The sequence below is a fragment of the Epinephelus moara genome, chromosome 7 (genome assembly GCF_006386435.1).
Source record: "Epinephelus moara isolate mb chromosome 7, YSFRI_EMoa_1.0, whole genome shotgun sequence".
NCBI classification, from domain to species: Eukaryota; Metazoa; Chordata; class Actinopteri; order Perciformes; family Serranidae; genus Epinephelus; species Epinephelus moara.
The window spans coordinates 4381072-4403957 of NC_065512.1; the positions used below are offsets into that span (position 1 = coordinate 4381072).

The 22886-nt window shown below is 43.8% G+C and overlaps 1 protein-coding gene across 14 annotated transcripts in view; it reads left to right on the plus strand.

Moving 5' to 3' along the window:
* Window positions 1–595: 595 nt before the first annotated feature.
* Window positions 596–22886, plus strand: part of caska (calcium/calmodulin-dependent serine protein kinase a) — a 204484-nt gene continuing 182193 nt past the window's right edge. For all 14 annotated transcript variants that reach the window (XM_050048414.1, XM_050048415.1, XM_050048417.1 and 11 more), the window contains exon 1: window positions 596–1394. In XM_050048414.1, the coding sequence (XP_049904371.1) occupies window positions 1336–1394 (59 nt within the window). In that variant the 5' untranslated portion in view covers window positions 596–1335. The remainder of the gene's footprint in view (window positions 1395–22886) is intronic.

Sequence of the window (22886 nt, forward strand, 5' to 3'; positions counted from 1 at the left end):
GTCAATAAGAAAACAGAAAACAAAGAGTAGCCTGGATAACTGTGTCAAATGTCTTGTTTTGCTCAACTAACAGTCCAAAGATATTCAGTTTACAGTCAGGTCATCTTCGAAAGCTGGAGCCAGCTGATTGGCATTTCTGCTTAAAAAATAACTGGAATGATTAAACAGTTATCAAAATAGTTGGTAATTTATTTTCTGTCAGTGGACCAATTGGTTAATGGACTGGTTGTGTCAGCTGGTTGGCTCTGTGCATATGTGATATAATTCACCATTAACATCTGGATAAATCACAGAGGACTTTGGCGACAACTTCTCCAGTTAAATCAGGTACTTGTTAAAGATTTATGGACATACTTCATTCATACTCCCTCTCGCTTCCGGGTGGGAACTTCATGTCTATCCATTGAAGGAAACTGCGGTTTTGGAGAAGCCTTTATGGCGCCGCCGCGCCGCCATGTTGGCTCAAAGCCTATAGGCCTCAAAGGAGAACCCTGGGTAACGGCTCGGCGCCAAGATGGAGGACAGCGGAACAGTTTCATAACCCCCGTGTGGGAGGAGCCTGGTTTTCTGGAAGCTCCGCGGAGCTGAACGTCGGTCCAGGCAGGCTCACGGGCAGCAGCAGCGGCGGAAGGGAGAAAAACACACCAACCCACGGCTGGAAAGTGTTAACGGAGCCGCGGAGGAAGACACGGAGAGTGTGGGTGTTGAATCCGGACGCTGAGGACTTGAACCGTCAGTTACCCACGGACTGTGTATGTGCGTGTGTGTGTGTGCATCTCTGAACACACGAAAGAGTAACCCGGGGAGTGGAGATCACTGTAACCCACCTGGATCGGTGCCGTGAGCCTGATGCACACCGTCCACCGGGCATTTCCTCCTCTTTGAGCTCAGCGTTAACTCGGGGCGGTTAACGGGCAGCAGCACACACACACCGGCGGAGTAGTTTACTATAATGTTTGTTTGACAGCCACGTATGGTTTGCTTTTTGAGATACCGGGAAGCCGTGGGAAAGGCGGGGCCGAACCGGTGGACTCCCAAACTGGATTACTGAGCTCCCCCTGTGCCGTTCACCCACAGCGACGCAGCGTTTTTTGGGGGGGGCGGGGGGTCGACGAAGGAGGCAACAACTGGAATTTAGAAACCTTTCTTGGGAACTCTTTACCGACTGCCCTGCTGCTGCTGAACCGGCCGTGTTGCGTTAGTTATTTCTGTCAAACGGTCAGCTGCCCGTGGCCTCCGGTCCCCCTCCTCCCCTCCCCGCCTCGTGCAGGAGCACCATCAGGTTTTGGGACGCATATTTTTTGGGGATAATTTTTCCCCAGCCGGGGTCGGACTATGGCGGACGACGACATTCTCTTTGAAGATGTGTACGAGCTCTGCGAGGTCATTGGCAAGTAAGTGTTGCATCGCTGCTTTATTATTTCAGTGTGGTTTTACGGTAAAGCGTCGGTCACCGGGGCTTTCCAATTAGCTCCTCATAATATCCTCAGGGTATGGCACGCGCGCGGGATGCACGCAAACACTCAGACGTGCACGCACGCCTCCATAAAGCGTGGTGATATGTGTGTGTGGTCATCATAATTAAACATATAGTGACCTCTTTAACACCACATTAGGCCTGTCCCACTACAATTACACACACATGCATTCTCGCCTCTTCATGGACGTGATAACAGTTGTTGCATTCCCAGTTTTACTGCTTTATTCCAACAGGAAGATAAGCTCCTATTTCACCGTGGCAGCATTTTTATCAGGCTCCTGCACAGTGTGTGTGTGTGTGTGTGTGTGTGTGTGTGTGTGTGTGTGCTCAGACATGCATTGCTTGTGCTTTGACCTAGTGGCAGTTGGCAACTTGCTGCAGAGATTAAAGGGCAGGGCACCAGAACCATCATGAGTCATGCACGCTGCACATCTGGTCATCGTTAGTGACTGGAGGTCTCATCCAGGCTACTTGGGAGTGATACTGACTGCGAGGGTAAGAGGATAGCACTGGGGATTTTGCCTGGAGGAGTCTAGGATGCAGAATAACAGCATGCATTAACCCCATCATGAAGCTACTGCAAATATCTGTCTATAAAATGTGCATTTCATCCTATATAAATAGCACTCATGCAACATAAACTAGCAGAACTCCCCTCAGAATAATACTTCTTGTTTCCGGTTGTGACACATGATTTATACCGTGGTTGCCACAATTACCTCCCTTTTATAATCTTGCTTTAGAAGTATGGGAGGTAACAAAGCTTGGGTGTATCATTAACATTTATCCGTGTAATTATACTCTATTGCAGCCAGGTAGAGTGTTGTGACAGTCTCAGTGTGTGAAAGTAGATGTTCCCATGCTGCCCCTGAGATGACTAACAACCAAAACCGGTTAAAAAGAGAAACAGAAAGATGTGTCCGTACGGCGCCAGTGTTTTATTTCTGGTGACCCAGCCTCTCTGGTCTTTATACCCATTGTTTGGCTGCAGTACCTGCACCACACCTGGGACTTTCCAGCTTCATATCGCACGGCTCCTGTAAAGTAACGGGGGAAGAGGAGAGGCTGTAGACGCTTACGGGAGACAGTCACTTTGTTTTGATATCTGGGCGAGACAGCTGAATGAGTGGAGAAGATCTGTTTGAGGGAAAACTGTTTCTGCTTTGACCGCTGCATGAATAACCGACTGTGTCATCCAAGCTGCTGGTCTTGAATGAAGCACTTCATTGGGCGTTACAAACAGAAGCTCCATGTGAATCAGGAGCTTGGCAGGCCTGACAGACGCAGTCAGTCAGTCATAGCAGGCTGACTGGTTATGGGACTTCTGCGGTGTCACAGAGATGGTTGACTGTTTGACAGGGTGATAAGACCTGCGCCGCACAGTACATGTTTAGGCAAGCCTGAAAACAGTGTGTGTGCTCGTTTCTATCCCACACAGTCACAATCAGTTTCTCTTTCTCTCCCTCTCACTCACACAAGCACAGTCTCAAAGGAATCCTCCTGCTCCGTTAGCCATGTGCTTTCATGTATAATGTAAAAATACAATGATCAGCATTTTAAATATGTGCTCAGGCGAGGTTGTTGTGGGACAGGAGGACCACCTTTTAAAGCTTTGACCCAGCCACACACACAATTGATCTTAGTTTTTTTGAATCACAGCCTCGCACATTGCATCGGACAGACTGTCTGTGATTTACAGTTTGCAGAAGAGGAGAGCGGCCTTTTATCAGCCGACCTGCTGCTCTCTGTGCAGAGAGCTGCTGCAGCCACAGCTTTCTTTTTAAGACTGCACTGAAACACCAATTGTGGGTTTTGATCCTAAAAGAGACTGGATTAACCGCAGGGAGGCAAATGACAACACCGCAGTCAGGAAAGGCATTACTTTAAAAGCCCAACGCCCTGCATCGTGCATGGGCGTGAGTGTGCGTGTGTGTACACAGATCCATATATAGGTCATCCTGAACTGTGCTTGGAAAGCAGTGTTGTGATCCCTGCTCTGTGTGTGTCCCTTGGATTTAGGTGTGTGGCTCTATGGAAAGCAGGATCCACCCTGCAGTTGTGTCCATATTTATGCTCATGCATCAGTTGACGGTGCATAAACAAGATTTTAGCCCTGTGCTTGTATTTTTAGAGCAGTGACCTCGGACAAAGGCTTGCCTGTCACCCACGTGAGTGTGTTGTGTACATCTGTCTTGCTGTCAGATTGATCCTGCCTGGTTTGCTGCTGCGTCCTCAGGCACAAAAACACGAGGATGGGGGTGGGAGAAAGTATCCAGAGACCAAGAAGACAAGAACAACGAGAGTAAATCTGGGATGGAGGATGAGAGAGGGAAAGGGAGGTTGCATGGGATATGGGATGAGTGAGGGAGCAGGAGAGGTCAGGGGCACAGTAGAGGGAAGCAGTCCATTAGTTTGACTCACACATTAAGAGACATTCTGTGCCTTCGGGACACGCTCTTTTCTAGTTCATCCTCAGAAAAAAAAAGTGTGCGTGTGTGCGTGTGTTTCTCACAGTAGGGGACGTAACACAGCGCTGTGCATAAAGAAATGGACAGCAAGAAAGATGTTGTTTGCTTTTGTTTTTCCTTGCAGCTCCAAACTGTGCTGCAGTTAATACTTGGTGACAACAGCAAATGCTAATTTCGGTGCATTAGATGGAAACTGCACGGTATCCAGTGTTTGGTTATGATGTCAGGAGCCCTTTTTACACAGATTACGCTATAGAGCTGCTATGAAGTCCCTGTTTTGTGCCTTCTTTGCATTTTTACACAGAACCAAACAACAGCGGCACCAGTGTGTGATTATAGACTGTGTGCAGGTGTTGTGTCGAAGCCTGTATCATTGTTGATATGTGTTTCCCCTTCACCTAAACCTGACACGAACCCTGACCACCAAGTGCGGTGCTATGCATTTACAGGTGGGGAAACACAACACTGGCATCGCAGATTCCGAAGAGGTGTGACGTAGCATAACAGTGTCTGGTGGGAGGTATAACATACGCCTCAGCAGTGCTTTATAACAATAACAGTGGCAAAACATGGCAATAACAATAATTTCCCCAGGGTTCCCATAGTCTTGGAAACCTGGAAAAGTCATTGAATTTCACAATCACATTTTCCAGGCCTGGAAAAGTCATGGAATTAATCAAAAGCACTGAAAGTCCAAACGGGACCTTGGGCGGGTCGGGTGTGATGTTTTGATGATGTGTTATGTGTGCAACCCACTGCGGGAGATTTAAAAGGTAGCTGTTAGTAGTTAGCGGTAAACTCAAAGAGGAATAACAGTAGCCAAAAATGTCTGCAAATTGGATAAACAATGAGATTCTGGAGCTCCTTACTCTCCGAGCAGACGACAAGATCAGTCACCATATAACTACGACAGTTAATGATTGTTATTGTTTATGAAATGCTGCTTACAGGTATGTTTTATGTCACACCAGTATTGACACAGACACTGTCACTTCCATCACGCCTCTTTTGCTTCTAGGATGCGGTCTATAATCATACACTGGAGCAGAACGATGCTGCCGTTGTTTGGTTGTGTGTAAAAATGCAAAGGAGGCATAAAGAAGGGACTTCATAGCAGCCTTGTTGCGCCATCTCTGTGTAAAAAGGGGTACAACGTGTGAAAGTTTGGGGAAAGTCATGGAATTTTGTTGGGTATAATGAAATATCCTGTGGATAACCGTCCACGTAATGTAACATTACACCAGATTAATTTTCTGTAGCTGTCAAAGTAACGTAGCTCTAATATTTGTCGATGTGTGACATTTTGTTTACCATCGTTTACATTCCCACATTTTCCCCTGGGTTTGTCTCCTTCCTGTAAAATTATATTTGATAGAGTTTGAATCTGATATATTTGAAAAATGTTGTGCAAGTGGGGCGAGAAAAGTCATGGAAAAGCTTGGGAAATTTGCCCATGAAATTGTGTGGGGACCCCGTTTACTGTTTCAGTTATGTGGCGGCTGATCTCGTCCTCTGCTCGAAAGTTAAGGAGCTCCTGGGTCTCATTGTTTACCCAATTAGAGGACATTTTTGGCTACTGTTGTTCCTCTTTTAGTTTACCGCTAACTGCTAACAGCTACTTTTTAAACCTCCTGCAGTGGGTTGCATGCATTACATGTTGTCAAAAGGTCATACCCGTGCTGCACATGCTTCCATTCAGCCAGCTATTACTACATCCTGTGGCGGCTTAAAGGTGAGACGCTGTGTCCCCTCTTTCCCAGATTGTACCTTATATACAGGATGGCGAGGCGGCATAGCAGTGCAATATTCCCGCCTTGAACAGGTAGTGTAAAAGGGGCCACTACTGCTATAGTCACAGGCCATTGAGAGTTTATTCAGAGTGTCATCTCCTCTAATGGAGCCAAAAAACTAGAGTGAATATTAGCTGAATGGATCAATGGCCTACCTGTCCTGAATATTTGGACTCACTGTGGATTTAATAGTGGATATTGTACTAAAACATACATGGCTGCAGAGCTGATCTGCTCCTCTGTGAATAAAATGAATTACCCACCATTTGCATACCTCATGGCCTGGGAGGACACTGGGGGGTGCTGAACAAAGCCTGAATGTCATTATAACTTTGGGCCCAAGGAGGTGTGTGTTAACGTGTGTGTATTTAGTGCATGTGTCAGCTCTTGCAATTGTGTGGTCCTGTGTGTCCCTTTCCAGGAGGTGACAGGGAATATAAGCCCGAGGCATAGCTCTGTCTACTATGTATGTGTCCCATTCACCTCATGGAGTGAAGTGACATCACTCTGTAATCCACAGGGAGTGAAATACTAGTTCACTGTTCCACCGCTGCCTTTTTCAGCTTGCTGTGGAGGAAATTATGGTAATAATGAGGGAGGTTTGTAAGTGTGTGTCTCCCTCGTCCTCTTCCTTTCCCTCAGGAAGAGTAGAGTGCTTTCCTGTGCCAAGGTGCAACCCGCCAGTTTTGTTAATTATGTGTTTTAAAAGCCAGTTTTACACCGTCTGTTCAGGGTGGGATTATCCCATTGTTGCGTCACCTTGCTGTTCTGTATATAACGTACAATCTCATCTCACCTTTAATCCGCCAGGGAAGTAGCAACAGCGCTGAAACAGTGTCTGTATAAACAGGACAGGCGTCAGGTCAGGTGTAACATTTTGACGACATGTGTGCCACCTACTGCGGAAGATTTAAAAAGCAGCTGTTAGCGGCTAACTCAAAGAAGAAGAACAGCCACTTTAAATGTCCGCAAATTGGGAAAACAATGAGATTCAGGAGCTCCTTACCTTCCGAACAGAGGACGAGATCAGCTGCCATGCAACAGGGGCTGTAACTGATTATTATTGCCATGTTTTGCCATTGTTGTGGTCTAGAAAATGCTGCTGATGCATATGTTTTAAATCACACTAGAGGCCGACGTTGTTGAGTTACATATGATGACCATCACGCCTCTTTTGATTGGATTAATGGCGCCGTCGCCATTGGCAAAAAAGGCATAAAGAAGGATCCTCGTAGTGGCCCTATAGCGAGATCTCCTTAGCCCCCTTTACACTGCATTTTCAAGGTGGGATTATTGCGCCATTATGCTGCATTGTAATGCTGTATAAGATCCGATGGCGTAATGAGGGGACAGAGTTGTCTCGCCTTTAACCCGCCATGGGAGGTCGTAACAGCGCTGAAATGGTGTCTTTATAAACAGGACAGGATCCTGGGCAGGACAGGTGTAACATTTTGACGGCGTGTTATGTGTGCAACCGACTGTGGGAGATTTAAAAAGTAGCTGTTAGCTGTTAGCAGAAGAAGAAAGAAGAAGATACAGCGGCAGTAATTGTCTGCAAATTGGCAAAACAATGAGATTCGGGATTACCTTACCCTTTGCGCAGAGGATGGGATAACAGAGACAGTACATGATTGTTATTGTCATGTTTTGCTATTGTTTATAAAATGCTGCTGACGCAAATGTTTTATGTCACACTGGAGACCGACACTGTTGTGTTGCATGTCAGGTGTGCTTCCCGGATACAGTCTATAACACACTGGAGCAGAATGACGCCGCTGTTGTCTGGTTGTGTGTAAAAATGCAAAGGAGGCATAAAGAAGGGACTTAGTAGCGACACTGTAGCACCATCTCTGTGTAAAAATGGCTGAAGGCTCTGCTCAGGTTGTGTGTATTTATGTGTAGGCGTTTGCAGACACTCGTCCTCAGCACAACGTGTGAAACACTGACCTACATCAGGACAGGCAGCTCCACTACAGGAGCCATGTCTCTGACAGAGTTAGCCACAGGGCTCAGGTTGTCTGTGCACTGATGAATCGGCCAGAGGTTTTCTACAAATAAGCCACCGAGGCCACGGCAGCAGCAGACCCTCGGGCTGTGGGTCAGTAGGTTAAACACTGATTTGTTTACATTGTCAGACCTGAGTGTGTTTTAAAAGGCAGCCTGCCCGGCACTCAACTTAACAGCAGTTGTGTGCTCACTGCAGAGGCTCGTCTCCCAGAAAAAGATATTACACTGGGGGTCAATTTGAATAACAGCATCTGCCAAGTGGTATTTTCTGTCCCTTTTAAGTGGTTGAGATAACCGCTTGGCAGGGATGGCCAGGATGTTACTCCTCTAACAAGTTCTCTTTAGCTCCATCCTAATAAATCCATTTTAATTGGGAGTCTAAAGTAGATACTCAGCCTATATCCAATTAAGAACTGCAAGTTTTCAAAGTCATAATGCGTCAACAATGTGGATGTGACTGAATGGGGTCCATGGCCTCGAGGGAATGCACTCGTGGAGTTGTCTCCAGGGCCGTCTTTCACACCATGTGCATAATTGTGTGCAGGCAGCTCGTATTAGATGATCTTGGCCTCTCTGTTGGGGTTTGCAGGAGAAAATCTGCTGAGAGGCTGGTTCCCTGCACGCACAATTACACATAGATGATATAGCAGAGAGATCTCACACTCAACCACTAAAATATTTATCCACCCTCATCAAGCTGGAGAAAACACCCCCAGCAGGCCGCAGCGGCTCTCTATGTGCAGTGGTAAGAGAAAAAGCTTCGTTTAGCCAACAGGCTCTGTTCAAGTCACACAGCAGCTACCTGCTGAAGCACCCTCTCCTTCTGTTTACATTCATGGTTGTTGTGGCTTTTGAGCTGTCAGGATTTAAAATTCCCTCTGAAGTGGATCTCTTCCCTGCTTGTGTCAGAATTTAGATTCCAAAGCAGTATCATGTGGCGTGTTTAAAGCTGCAATAACTCATTATTTTGGCCACTTGGGGGCAGCGGAAACAAGTCGTGACCAAAACATTGACATATCTTTTCAGTTGATATGTCTTAGTAAACAGTTGCTTATTTACGCATCCAGCAGTTACAGAGAAACATGATCATTAATTTGGAGTCCTCGTGAATGTCAATCCAGTATTCTCTCTCGTAGCTCTGTTTTTGGTCTCCACCAGCTCCCGAGGAAAATATCAGTCTCTGCTGCTAAATGCTCCACTATGTTGAGCAGCGAGTCTCTACCTGTATGTGTCAGCTGTTTACTGTTGTGGCTCACTCTCATCACTCTCAGTGTCATTCTCAGAGAAAAAGCTGTAAAAGCCTTTGAACACTAGCTGAGCAGCAGCAGAGTTGTGGGCGTGAAAAATAAACAATCAAGTCGTACCTTTTATTTTATTTACACCAGAGCTTCTCCTGGGGTTTTCAGATGAAGCTTTAAATGTCCGTTGTCATATATTTTATGATGTCACCTCCCATAACAAAAATCCTCAAACAAAAACCTCAGTTTGAATAAATAGATTCACTTTAAAAAAATAAAAATAAATCAGCTGTCTTTAATGAAAAAAATACAGCGTAATACACTGTGCCGCTAGATTGCTGCTAGACTGTCCTGTTCATACAGGTGTGTGCCCCTTGTGCAACAGTTTTTTGACTGCAGTGAAAATGTAGTTTGAAAGGCTAAACACCAACAAATATGGACTGAAGAAGAATGATACTGGAAATGTGTGGGTCTCACATGACTTGGAAACAGTACTACACATAGGCTACACAACCACAACTGGAATCTAATTTTAAAAATGACTCTGTATTTATCTGCAACTGTGCAAACAACTGTTAACATTATTATTGAGAGTAAAAATGTGTTTGTCCACAGGAGTGGAAGATAGCAAAAGTTATTCTGCTTGCTAAGCATTCAGCTGCACTACTTTCTGCTTTAGGAAAGATAGTTAAGAGAATTATGTATGAACAAATATATATTTTTTAATGTTAATAACTGCAACAGGATGGATAGACATGCAAAGGGGGAAATCAGCTGAAGCATTTGATTGTTAATTTAAAGCCCAGTTCAGACCAAAGATTCACAACCATACGTTTGAGAGATGATACATCGTCTGATGGTGGTTACTTCCTGTCAACCTTACAGATCAGAAGTACAGAGAGTTGTTGACTAGAGATGATACACCGTCTCATGGTGGTCACTTCCTGTGAACTGGCAGGTTTCTAGAATGTTGCAGAACGGCGCGTTGCAAGTAGTTGCCTGTTTCAACTCGTTTCGTCGCAAATCTTTGGTCTGAACTGGGCTTAAAAATTCAGACGTCAATGTTACAAATGAAGCCTGAACTATGCAGTACAGCCTTAAAAAACAATGAGCTGAAACTCATGCTGACTGTGCCTAAATGGCTGCCATTTGATTACCTAGAAATACGGTAGCATAATTTCTGTAATATGATAGGTTGTTTGTGCACTCAAGCAGTTCACCTTACTGATAGTTAAGTATGTAAATACTTGCATCAGGAAATGTGAAGCTGTTGCATTTTACGGTACCGTGATGCACATTGGAAACCCCAGACTGTAACTAAGTGATTACAATTCACATGCATGATGTCATGTGTTCATTGCGAGTGTTTGACCAAGACAAATCGTTGAACTGGCCAGTATCAAGGTGGAAGTTATGACTGTCTGATGTCCTCCACTGAAGCGATGTGTCTATGGCCTCTAGCTGTGCAGCGATCTGCGGCTCCTCCAGCAAACACACAGTCCTTAAGATATTTATAGAGACTGCCAGTCACTGTTTCATTTTAAACCAAGTGTAGATGTGATTTCCACCTCCCGAGGCTGTTGTGTATGCAAGGCAGCGCTGCAGGAAGAGCAGCGTAATCAGAGCTGTTATCCAGGGACCTCTCCTTGCTTTCTTCATTTCCACTTCATGTTCGCATTGAGGGAAGGAAAAAGCATATGTGACACCTGACCTTTTTGCTAATGGAGTAATCAGTCATGTTCTCCAGATGATGCGGAGGAAGATACAATCTGTCTCATTGTTGTCAGATTGGCTACGCAGGCTAAGTATTTCAGTTATCTGTGTAACAGCAGCTTCCTCCAGGACACTGACCCACAGAGCCTCATCACAGATAACTTTTGTACGGGCTTGTCTCTCTGGTATGGACCGAATTTGGTGTGAAAAACCCCTAAAGTTTCTACTAGATCTGGGCTGTTGGAGCACATTACAAGTGACAGCATGCGCTGTCTGGAAACAGTCCTCATCAGGAAACTGAACTTGCTGTCTACAGTTACTTAATTTGCTTGGCTGCAAAAGCTTGAGACATTCCAGATAATTTACACAGGAAAGAGAAAGAGGCAGTCTGAGTTTATACTCTCAGAGGTTTGCATCTGAAAGGGTTTTACTGTTGTGAGTATTTTGTATTTACAAAAACAGCTCTTTTGTTGTTATTTAATAGTATTTTTATATTTACTTTGTCTCTTTATTCTGTTCCTGTGTGGTTAGCCAGTTATCTATCTACTCTTAATTGCATATTTAGTAGAGACTCAGCTTTTTGTGGTGTTCATAAAAGACTGTGCTGTTTACCATTATGTAAAATACCCCGATGAAGGCCGTGTGCCGAAACATCTCAAGTCAGTAACTGTTACTGATCTATCTCTCATAAAGCATGATATAACAGATACTGTTATCTGGTGCTGGATGATCTTTGATCTCCTAAGAAATCACACCAGTCACAATTTTGTTTTAGTGAAAGCTCAACTCCTGGTGTTTGCTCCTGATGTGCTTCACCACCAGGAAATATCAAGAGCAAGAGGCTGATTATTGACCGGAGTCAATATATTGAGTCTGTGATCAGTGATCCAGCAGCATCGATGCAAAGTGAATTGATACGTACTATCATTTCATATCCTTCCTAAACACGGGCTCCAGATTTCTCCTTAGTCATTAGTTCGAGTTCCACACAGTGTAACGCACTNCAAGAGTGAAAGGGGGAGAGAGAGAGAGGGAGTGACATGCAGGAAATGGCCACAGGCTGGAGTCGAACCTGGGCCCCTGCAGCAACAGCCTTGTACATGGGGCGCCTGCTCTATCCACTAAGTCACCGACGCCCTGCGTACTGTCATCTTTAAGATACGCATGTAGTTTGAATTTCCCATGGCAAGTCTGGGTCACTATTTCCATCCAAGGGTACCTCCTTCCTAAACACGGGCTCCAGATTTCTCCTTAGTCATTAGTTCGAGTTCCACACAGTGTAACGCACTGTGTTTGGCCATGTCGTCGAGCTAGTTTGCTGTCTCTGTCAAGTAGCTGTCTGTTAGTCAGTCACTCTACAGCAGGAAATAGCACTTGAAGTATTTGCTTTGTGCTGGAAATTGACTGTACTTAAAAATAAAGTGTGTTTTTATAAACTTGACACATTTGCAAGTCACTTGCTGTCCATTCAGAGTGGACCCATGACCCACCAGTTGGGAACCGCTGCATTAAACACTGCTAGCAGCCTGAATCGAACTGAACTCGTATCGTGGCACTTTGTAATACCAACAAATATCATATCATTGTCCAGAAAATCTATATGATACTGTATTGTGGTGAAACTAACACCTTTACTCAAAAGTCAAATATTTTCTTGCTGCAGTGGATCCAATTTATGGTAATGTAAAGAGTGGCTCATGTGGATTTTTAACTGATAAATACTTGGAAAAGTAGCCGTAAATATTTAAGGAAACTCTTAAGATCTAGTGTGCAGGGTTCAGTGGCATCTAGCAGTGAGGCTGCAGATTACAACCAGCTGTGACAGGTGTGTAGGACAGGGATGCAAAATGACAGGGACCAGTTAATAATCAAACATTAATAGCAATTATTGGTATGTACAAAAAAATGAATTCCTTGTTTTCAACCTTTTGAATTGTACCATCGTCACTCATCTTTGCCAAGAGGCAAATCTAGTTGCTTCAGGCCCACGCAGGTCAGGTGTACCCAGGGTCGATTGTAGGATTTGAGGACATGAGGTCCAGGGCATCCTCCTTTGGCACCTTTTTGGATAAATGAAGCTCAATTTTAGGCTTTTATTGCAATCTTTTACTGATTAGGGGCCAGATTTGGTCCACAGGAGTGTCATGGGCGTAGGAGAACTGCAGTGGTGGATGTGAAAATGCGAAAGGTCCTGTTTAGAGTCAGTGTTTGATTTGTTCACTCTGGGCTACTGTAGAAACAACATGGCAACGCATGGAAGAGGACCCACTCTGTATGTGGATATAAAGGGGTCACTAACAAAACAAAGACAGGATTCTTCATTTCACGCGATGACAACATAGTTTTGAATATTGTATTCTATTTCTGTCAATAAATCCTACACACTGGACCTTTAAAGAAACTTTTAAGTGTTAAGTTTAAGACTGGAATTTGGTGTGTTAGTGGCCCATCTGCCGCCCCAGAGCAGTCAACCAAGGGGAAAAATCTGAGCATTGTTTTTAATCAGAAAGAGGTTTGCACGATTCAGATTATCATTTTGATAGATGATAGATAGATTATCAGAATTTTTGATTTGTTTTGAGACGACTGATTAAAAATTTTGGAAAGTAAAAAACAAAGTGGAGCACGAGGCTGATAGGCTGATTAAAGCAATGATATTCTAGTCAGGAGACGCCCCACGATGTTTGTTGTCCCCCGTACCTGCCCTGAGCACTGAAGCATAGCAGACACTACACACACACATACACACTCATGCACACACGGTTTATTCACTGCTTTATATGTGGGCGCACGTCTCAGAGAGACTCAGGATCAGAGTTTGTGGTCACAGCAGGTTTCTGTTCGCTAACAAGATGATACTGTATCTTTTTATTAATACGTTATTTATGCGTTATTTTCCACCTCACCTTGTGTGTGTGTGTCTGAGTGCTCTCCCACAGAGATGTCATGTGTGTATAATGAGTTTCAACTGTAGGTTCATAACACACAGAAACACAGTCAGAGAGACGATGATGCGAAGTCATCCTCAGCATACACTCAACACTTGCAGCAGGTTTGTGTTTGAGCTGCTTTGGCTCTTATGGATAAATATGATATCATTGCTGACTGAAATGACTGGTCTATTTTTTAGCGACTGGAGGTTTTTGGTTTGCCTGAGTCGGGGATGAAGTTGCCAAAAGTCGCTGATGCAGCCAATGACATTTTAGTGCTATTTTTTACTCCTTTCTCTTGTTTCCAGTTTATTTTCTTTGTCCTTCTGTCAATTGGGGCCTCTTCAATCTAAACCAATTTCCATGCTGCATGCCAAGGCACACAGTGTCACCTGGGTTACAGCTGGGGCCTCCTGGAAAAACAACACCCACCATGAAACACACAGGGAAAAGACATTTCCCTTTCAAACCTTAAAAAATAGCTTTTGGGAGTTTTATAGCAGCAGAATTGTCGAGGACATCGTTCAGACTGTCAGCCCACGCAGAGCATCAGAAGCTGGTTACTGGGGCTGGGTTTTCTTTCTGAAACTCATTCTCTGCCTGCGTGCAACAAGCAAATGAGAAGTGAATGTACCTGTATCAGACAAAAGATTGGGCTTAATGTTGAGAATGTGACAGTCAGACCTGTTTGTTCAGAGAAAGCTTAACGCTCCTGTGCTAAAGATGGTTTGCAGATGTTGAGAGGCTTTGCCGTGATCTCATCTGTTTTCACTGCACTAAACCGTCATTGCGGTCTGTTGTGTATATTTCAATAAAGCTAACCCTATTTCAGGTCGTAGCTAAAAACCTGATGCATAATTCAGGTCAAGTTATAGTTTATTTAAAGCGCCTTATCATGCAGAGACGTTAAAGATGAAACAGTTGCTGGGCGAGCGTATAAGGCTGAGGGAGGTTAGATGTTGCAGAGCAGTGAGAAGAGGTCTGTTGTGGGTCTTTGCTTTGTTTGGGACGTAACTAGAATCACAAGAACTCAGAGTGCGTGCTGGTTTCTGTGAGTTAATAAGGTCTGAGAGGTTTGTCAGGTGCTAGTCTCAATGCAGAATGCTGTGCTGGATTTAAGAGTGAGTGCCTTGAAGTAGGGGTTTTCTGGAGTTTTCTTTGCCCTCGATCCTGATGTGAGTTGGGGTGGTGTCTATTTTTTTCATACCTTTATACCTTCCTGACATCTTACTGGGGTATAACGTAGATGATGGTATTTGTGTAGCCTCATGATAAACAGATGTTTTCTCATATGGGAGGGGTAGCAACGAATACTGATGTCCAAAGGAGCACTCGAATACTCATGCCAGTCCCTCTTCAAGACTGACCTGTATTAGAGAGAGGCGTCTGGGTTTTTCATGGTATTGAAAATCATACTGTCAGGATTTCTTGTTACCCTATACTGATAGCGCTCAAGCCTGTTCTCAACATGGAGGTGGCTGAACCAACGGCTAGCAGCTAACGGTGCAAACTGCGTGAATAGTGCTGACAGAGCTAAGACCAGAGGGTGGGAGTTACATGCTGTTGCCGTTATCAGTGGTAACCCTCCGCACCCGCTGTATGGAGGTAGTTCAGAACAGTGGCAATAGACCCGTTGCTAAGTCCCACCTCTCAAGCACAGACTGGCCAATCACAGCATCGGTCAGCTCCAACAAGGATCCGACAACAACACTGCTGTGCTCTATAGACTCTCGTGCAGTCGTATCATAGTTCCTTCCCTTTGGTTTTGTGGATTTCGAGCTAAATGCTGTGCCAGGGGGCATGTCGTGTATGAATGATACCTGGAGAGGATGGAAGGAGATATACGTTTGGTCCCCGTTCTAAAACCAAAGTAAAACCCTGAAAAGTGAAGGGTTAGTTAGTTAGTTAGCTAGCTACTGAATGTATGCTACTTTTTGACTTGCACTGATTCCAATTTTTTGGGGCCATACCGATTTCCGATTTACAGAGTGTTTGGATGGCCGATTCTGATTTTGGTTTTTGTTAGTCATTGTTATCAGTTTGGATCACCAGTAATGTGTTGGTTCACTTTTACAAAGGGGCGGGGTTAGCAAAAGATCAGTGAACCTAGCCAGTGGGATACACACAGAGATCCACATGCATGCCCAGCCAGACCGTCTACCACAACGAATCAGAATCAGAAACAATGATTACAGTCCAGGGAGAGGTAGTCTGACTTCATTTTGTTAGGCGGCAGTAGCTCAGTCCAAAGGGACTTTGGTTGGGAACCACAGGGTCGCCAGTTCAGGTCCCTGTCTGAACCAAATAAGGAGTGTGGACTAGTAGCTGGATATGTTCTCCAGCTCTCCCCATGAGCACCTGAGCCCCGGAGCAAGGCAGCAAATCCCCAATTGCTTGGGCATCTCCATTTAATGCATGTATAGGACCTGTTTGTCTGTGTGTGTATTTCGGGCCTGCGCATTTATGACAACAGAGTGAAAAAACTGAATTTCCCCTCTGGGATTAATAAAGTATATCTTTGTCTTCTTCTTCTGCTCAGGACACCATTACTCCACTATATCTTTACATAGCAGATAGCTGTTTGCTTCTGTATTAATGTTCTGAATGTTGCACACAGAACCTTGAACTGTTGAGGACTGAGAAAGTATTTTCAGGACAATATTAATCGCTTGTCCAACATAAAAATTCCAACAGTAGCAGAAAAACAGGAATACAACCAGTTTTTAAAATCAGGTGGAAAGCTTGATGATTCATAAAGCTGAAGGAGCAGAATTAGAGCGCATAACATGGCACTTGGTACAATATTAAAATTGAACGCTATCTGCAGAGAGCACCAAGTGGTCACATAACTGAGCAGAGTAAAAAAATGGATCTAGGATGGATCCTTGAGGAGCACCAGGCGTAATTGTTGAAAATTGTCAAACAGTAGTTATTTTAAAATGCACATTGAGTTCTGTAATGTGAAAAGAAGTGGGACGGTTTCCTGCCGCAGGGCCTCTTTCTCACAGTGGCAGGCCCATTGTTAATGACAGCAGGCGTGAAGGCCTGCAGGTATGTTGCTGTAATAGATGATATTTTTATCACTCTATTCAGCCAGTTTTCTAAAGCTGTTTCTATATAGCTCCTTCTCAGCACTCACTGATTTCTCATTATCCAAGTAAGTGAAAGATCAGCTCGTTTCTGCTCCCACATGCTTTCTGTCTCATTCTCGCTGATGGGTGTGGGCAAAACACGCTTTTATGTAATTAACCTCTATTTAATGAGGCAGGTCAATTAAGAACAAATGTATATTTACAGTGTAAGTGTGGCGAGACAGCTGGAGGTACAGCACTCACTCTGTTATGTGGTCGAGTGCTGCATGTGTGGTCTGGATTATCCTCAGGTTTTCTTTGCTGTAGAAATGTTTTTCTAATCAGCGTCCATGGTGCTTCTATAGTTTTTAGCTGCAGGATTTAGAGATCTTGGTTTATCGACTACGACTATAAATTACCTAAATGAGGGTAGCTGCTAAATGACTGGATTGCTGAATTATGAATAAGGCATCAGAGGGCTGCACCGTGTACAGTACAGATGTCCTAAGGCGATCTGTGGGATTGGATTCAGGGCCGATCCAGGCATTTTTTAATGGATCTCTGTTGGCTAAACAAAGCCAGATCCATTTTTTATCCTGTGTGTTTTTGCTCTGGGTTTAACGTAAGCTTCTTGTAGACTAAATGTGCTCCGTGTGGATGTATTATTTAGTAAAATCCATTCAAAATATAATAACTTAATAAAGAATCAGATTTTGAATCTGAAGACTCCCACTCGTTGGTACGAGGATTTGGATTAGGGCTAAAAAACACAACTTGGACGTCTTAAATCATTTAACTAGTAAGTAGAATCCCTATATCAGCACTAGAAGTCATTTGTAAAGCTCATATAGGGAGCTTTATAAAATCACGAGTCTATCTGTTAACTGCTGTTAGCCTCCAGATTTTGTAGTCTGTTAATGTGCCAGCTAGTTGTTTACTAACCTATAAAAACTTCCAGCCTCTAACAAGGTACTAGCCCATTAAAACTTATTGCCTGTTAATTGGAGGGCAACACACACTACTACCTTGCTTTGATACCTCTGCTCAGGGATGTGTGTGTGTGTGTGTGTGTGTGTGATCAAGGACTGTGTTGAGCTGAAGATTCATCAGTCTGGTTGGTAATTGTCAAATTTTTATTTTCACCGGATGTAAGGCAGCAAGAGATCATGTGTTTGGTGATATGTGTGAGTGTGTGTTTGTCTGCAACTTATCTCACAAACTACTGGACCCATCAGCCTAATATTGTCTATGCACTTTTATGACTGGATGCTCGGGGACTTCTTGTGGTTGTGGCGATTCATTTCGCAGTTTTTGAATAACCTGTTTATGACTGCTCTGTTTTATACCGTCATGAAGTACATTTACATGCACACTAATACGCCCCTATTATTCCAAATATATAGATATTTTGCATTTAATATGGGTCATGTAAACAGCATGTTGAATTTGGATTTCCCGAATTAGGCCGAATTTAGAGCAATGTGAGTTATGCCGATATTATTCAGCTTTTATTAGTATTGTTTAGTCATGTATAAGGCCCTTTTGTAATACGTGTCTCAACTGGGGTTTCTACCACAGTTTGTGAGACATGGTCTTTTACCTTTTTACAGCTGGCTCTGTGCGTTACCATGGAGACGTTACACACAAACCAACTCGCCAACAGCTTGAAGGCTGGTGAAGAGATGCATTCTCAAAAGAAAAACCCACATTTCTGGTTGGATGAAGAAACACACCTACTTTTAAACATTATGAAAGACCTGGATATCAACAAACTTTTGGAAATGTACTATTACTGAGCAGCGACCTTTCATAGAAGGTGGTTGAAGGAATGAAAAAGAGGCTGTGGAAAACTTTGATGCAAAGAAACACAATGTCAAGCGGCTCTAGCCATTCGACTTAGAGAGTATTAGTGGAATATATATTTTTATTAGCCACATAAACAGCTTACTAGGAATATGGTCTTTTTCAAATTAAGGGGAGAAACCTGGAATAATTTGTGCATGTAAACATTAGTGGTGAGACTCACCACACGCCCCACGATACGATTTTATCACAATACTTAAGTCATGATACAATATTATTGCGATTTAAAACTGTTGTGGTGTACAGAGTATTTTGATAAATATATTGAGATATTGTGATTTAAGACCTTTTTTCAACTGCAAATTATGTCCCCAAAAGAAAACATCAGTTTTGTCTCGCAAGATAAAGTTTTCAGTCTGTTCATCTCACTTCACTCATTTTTATTGCAGCAAAATATATCTAGCAGACTGAAACACAGGTCTACAAGTCCTTAAAAAATCCTTAAGTTTTCTTGATATAAGGCTTTAACAAGTCTTAAATTGTTTTAAATTGAATTTCGATGGGTCTTAAATATCTTTGGTCACATTACTGTGAAAATTTCTCCAGCCTGACACACCCAATGGCCGTTTACAATTATTGGACAGACCGAAACACTTAAACACACCCAATCGCTGTCATTTTTCCATACACGAGTCACAAGTCATCAACAAAATAACACTGCAAAAGGCTTTTTTTTCCCAGGGATTGGCTCTGCTAAAAACAAGCCTTACCTCGTCTGTTGCAGGCTGCATTTTAGCTTTTGTCATGACTCAGACTGACATCCATGGAAAAGTCTGATCTCAGTTCGAACTGGAGCATCTGTAGATTTATTTGATACCAAATATGTTACGATCCACTAAAGTTAGGGACAATACAAGATCAATAAATCCCTGCTTTTGTTAATGTTGCTACTGGCTGTAAGGGAGCCTGGAGGGACAATTGGAGAGAATTAAGTTTTTTTTTGTTTGGGACATGAGAGTGAGGTAGGGAGGGGTTTTATTGGACATTGTATCCAAGGTCTGTCTTCTCTGGTTACACCTTGGTAATAATACCTGCATATTGCCTCCCCTTCATTCCACTACTGCCCACAGACACGCCTGACAGAGATGTGCACTCTACTAGTTTTTAGTCTTTGTATTTTGCATTATCGCTGTCATGATCTCAGTGGCTACAGTCTTCATCCAACTGTTCCAACTCCCGACAGAAAAACGCAGCATTTACTTTTGTTTGCATTGTTTAGACCGGAACTCATGTTTCTACCTGTTGGTGTTATACTGTATGTGCTCTGCTGTGTGTGCACTCAGGTGAGTGTGATGTGTGGTGATTGGTGGCCTCTGGTGAAAAGAGGAACAGAAGCATTTCATGGATTTCATTCAGTCTCTCATTATTGTTTATTGTGATAAACACTGATCACACTCCAGCCCGCCTGCCTCCCAAACAATGCTTCATATTGATTAGAAAAACGCCTGTGTAGGTGCTGTGTAAGTTCATTTGAGACTTACACACACACACACACACACACACACACACACACGGTAACCCAGTAACTGTCTGTCCTTTTTGTCCTTGAGCCTGATTTGTGATTATCTCACGGTGCTGTGCAGATATATAACAGGTCAAACACACAGCAGTCACATATTTTGACAGACCTGGACGTCAACCTGCACCCGTTAAATTATTTATTTCAAAGCCTGTGTCTGTGCTGTAGCTTACAACCAGGTCTAAATCATTGATAGCGGCTGCAGAGGAGATGCAGTGTGTGGTGCAGAGGTAGGTTTGCATTGGCTGGCCTGTGCATGCACATGCATGGCGGGGAGAGGGGGGAGTATCTCACCTTAAAATCAGTCTTTGTAATGATGCAGACATTTCAGACTGATGAGTGTATATTTTGGAGGATGTTGAGCAGTCTGCGTCTGCATATGGCACCACCCACAGATGAAAATGAACTGATTGGAAAAGATACAAAACAAGAGAAATGAATGGATGTGGAGGAGATGCAGGCGGAGTAAGACGGCGCAGAGATTAGGTTAGGAGGCAGTGAATACTTGGAGGAGCATCGATGCGGAGGGCCTTAACGGGCTGCAGCCACATTTAGCCGGGGTATTATGGCTGTGTTGACATATTGTCTGACAGATGGGTGACACATGCTCTGTGTCCCAGCCCCATTGTAAGTGCAACTGGGGCTCGGTGACAGAGGCACAGAGCGAGAGTCGTTGTGGTGAGCTGGGTGGAAAACCACATTGTCTTACTTCAAGCTGCCACAATCTCACAGTACAATGCACATTTACCACTTCAATTCCCTCTTTATCTCCTCCACTCCCTCAATCTCTCGGCTCTCCCTCAACTCTTGCTTACAACGTCGGTCTTATTTACGAGTGCATTAAATGTAGTGTAAATAAAATACTAGTATTGCGCTTTATTATTTCAGTAAATCTCCCAGCTGGCTAAATGTGCAGCGAGGTCACAGAACAACTCGTGCATTTCTAGTGTAATCGCAGTGATTTAGTTTTACGCGTTCCTTGTTTTCATCTCATCCACAGAAACATGCTGCGGAGCCTGTAAAGGTCGGATTGGATGAATGCCACAACTGTGAAATGACAAAAAGAAAAATAGAGAAACACTTGTAGATTCAAATGCAAAAACCTGTCAGGTGGACTCCGGCTGAGTGTTGAACTTTAAATATCAAAAACCAGTCAATCAAAACATGAAGTTGACATTGACTACCTGCTCCGATTCTTAGTGAGTTACTCTTTGATTAAATTTGATGCTGTTTATGATTTATTAATAATATTGTTTCTTGTGTTGCATTTTTTTTCCAATGGGTATGGACTAGTTATTTTATTTTGGGACTTAAACTGGCCCTTGTTTTTTACCCAGTATGATCGATTGGATCAGCTTCAGGCAGCACAAATCATGTGCATTTGTGCAGTGTTGTTGTCTTTGCTTCCAGTTGCCTGCTCTCTATCTGGACAGCACACCAGTGTGTGATGTCATATGCAAAGAAGCTATTAAATATTTTGTCTACCAGTAAACATTGTCTGTTTTTTCTTTAAACTGTAGATTGTCGCACTCTGCACAGCAAGCAATCTGATCTGATTTTTTTAAATTCTCAAATATTCAGTGTTACTTTTACCCTAACGATCTCTTCTCGGCTCGACATCCTACGATGTTAAAATCAGAAAATGACACTCTCATGTCACGAGGAGCCACGTGATGTTTCTACGCGTGTTCTGACCTACGCAGGCACACACACACTCCACACACTGTGGGCTCTCTGACTCTTTTGTGTCACTCCTACTCGTGGCCTTGTACAATGTCTCTGCTCACATTTGTTCTCTTTTCCAATCTGTCAGTGGCTTAAATGAAGCTGTCATTACTCGAGCGTCAATGGCTGTGTTTGTTCTTTGTAGACGAGTCAGATGAAGTCTCTGTAGCGGTAGCAACAGGGCAGAGAATGAATGGAAGAACGGTACCACTGTCACTTTCTGGCCTTCACTGCCCTGCCATCTGCAGCACCACGGGGAGCTGACAGCCTTCGACTGCATATGTTCTGTGTCGGTGCGTGTGCGGCGAGGAAATATGCTCGAAAATATCCCACCTGTCAACTAAGGACACGCACACGAGCAGCAGCAGCATGACTCAGTGTCAAAAACACCCAGTTATCACGGTCGTTTCACCTTCTCCCCGACTGGCGTGCAGTTTGTGAGGAGCTAATGGTGTTAAAACACTGCTTGTTTGTTCATTTCGTCTGGTATGGATGGGTTCATGCCCACACAGTCAGCAGTCTGCTGGAGATATGATAGATTCAGAGACTTGGCTGTATTGACCCATACACACTCACCCTCTCAAATATTTACCCTCCTCTCCTCCAATCTGTGGATTCACCTCCTGGCTGTTTGCTGCTGGGGCTGGATGAGCAAGAGTGATGAGAGGACGAGTTGAGATCAGGTGCACTCTTAAAGAATGACTCATTGATGGAAGGAGGAGGAGGAAGGGGAGGAGGAGGAGGAGGGCAAGTAAGGCACGATCACACAAGCTTGTGCCCTGGGCGACTTCGGTTGAGAATGGCTGAAGCGTTACGACTGATTTTTGCTTTGGATCACCTGCCAGAGTGTGTGGGAATATACCCTGTAAGAGGAGTCGCAGCTGCTCTCTTTGTCTTCTGGGTTTTGAAGAATACTGAGAACAGAACTGTAAAATACACGGTACAGTCTTTTTGAAGTGCGGGGATCTGCCTGCCACCGAAAAACTACAGGCTTTGTAATTTGTACCTTGGCGCTCACGTCTGTATAGTTCCTTAAATTGTAGCAGTTTCAAGTGAACTGTGAGGGTGTAATCCATGAAAAT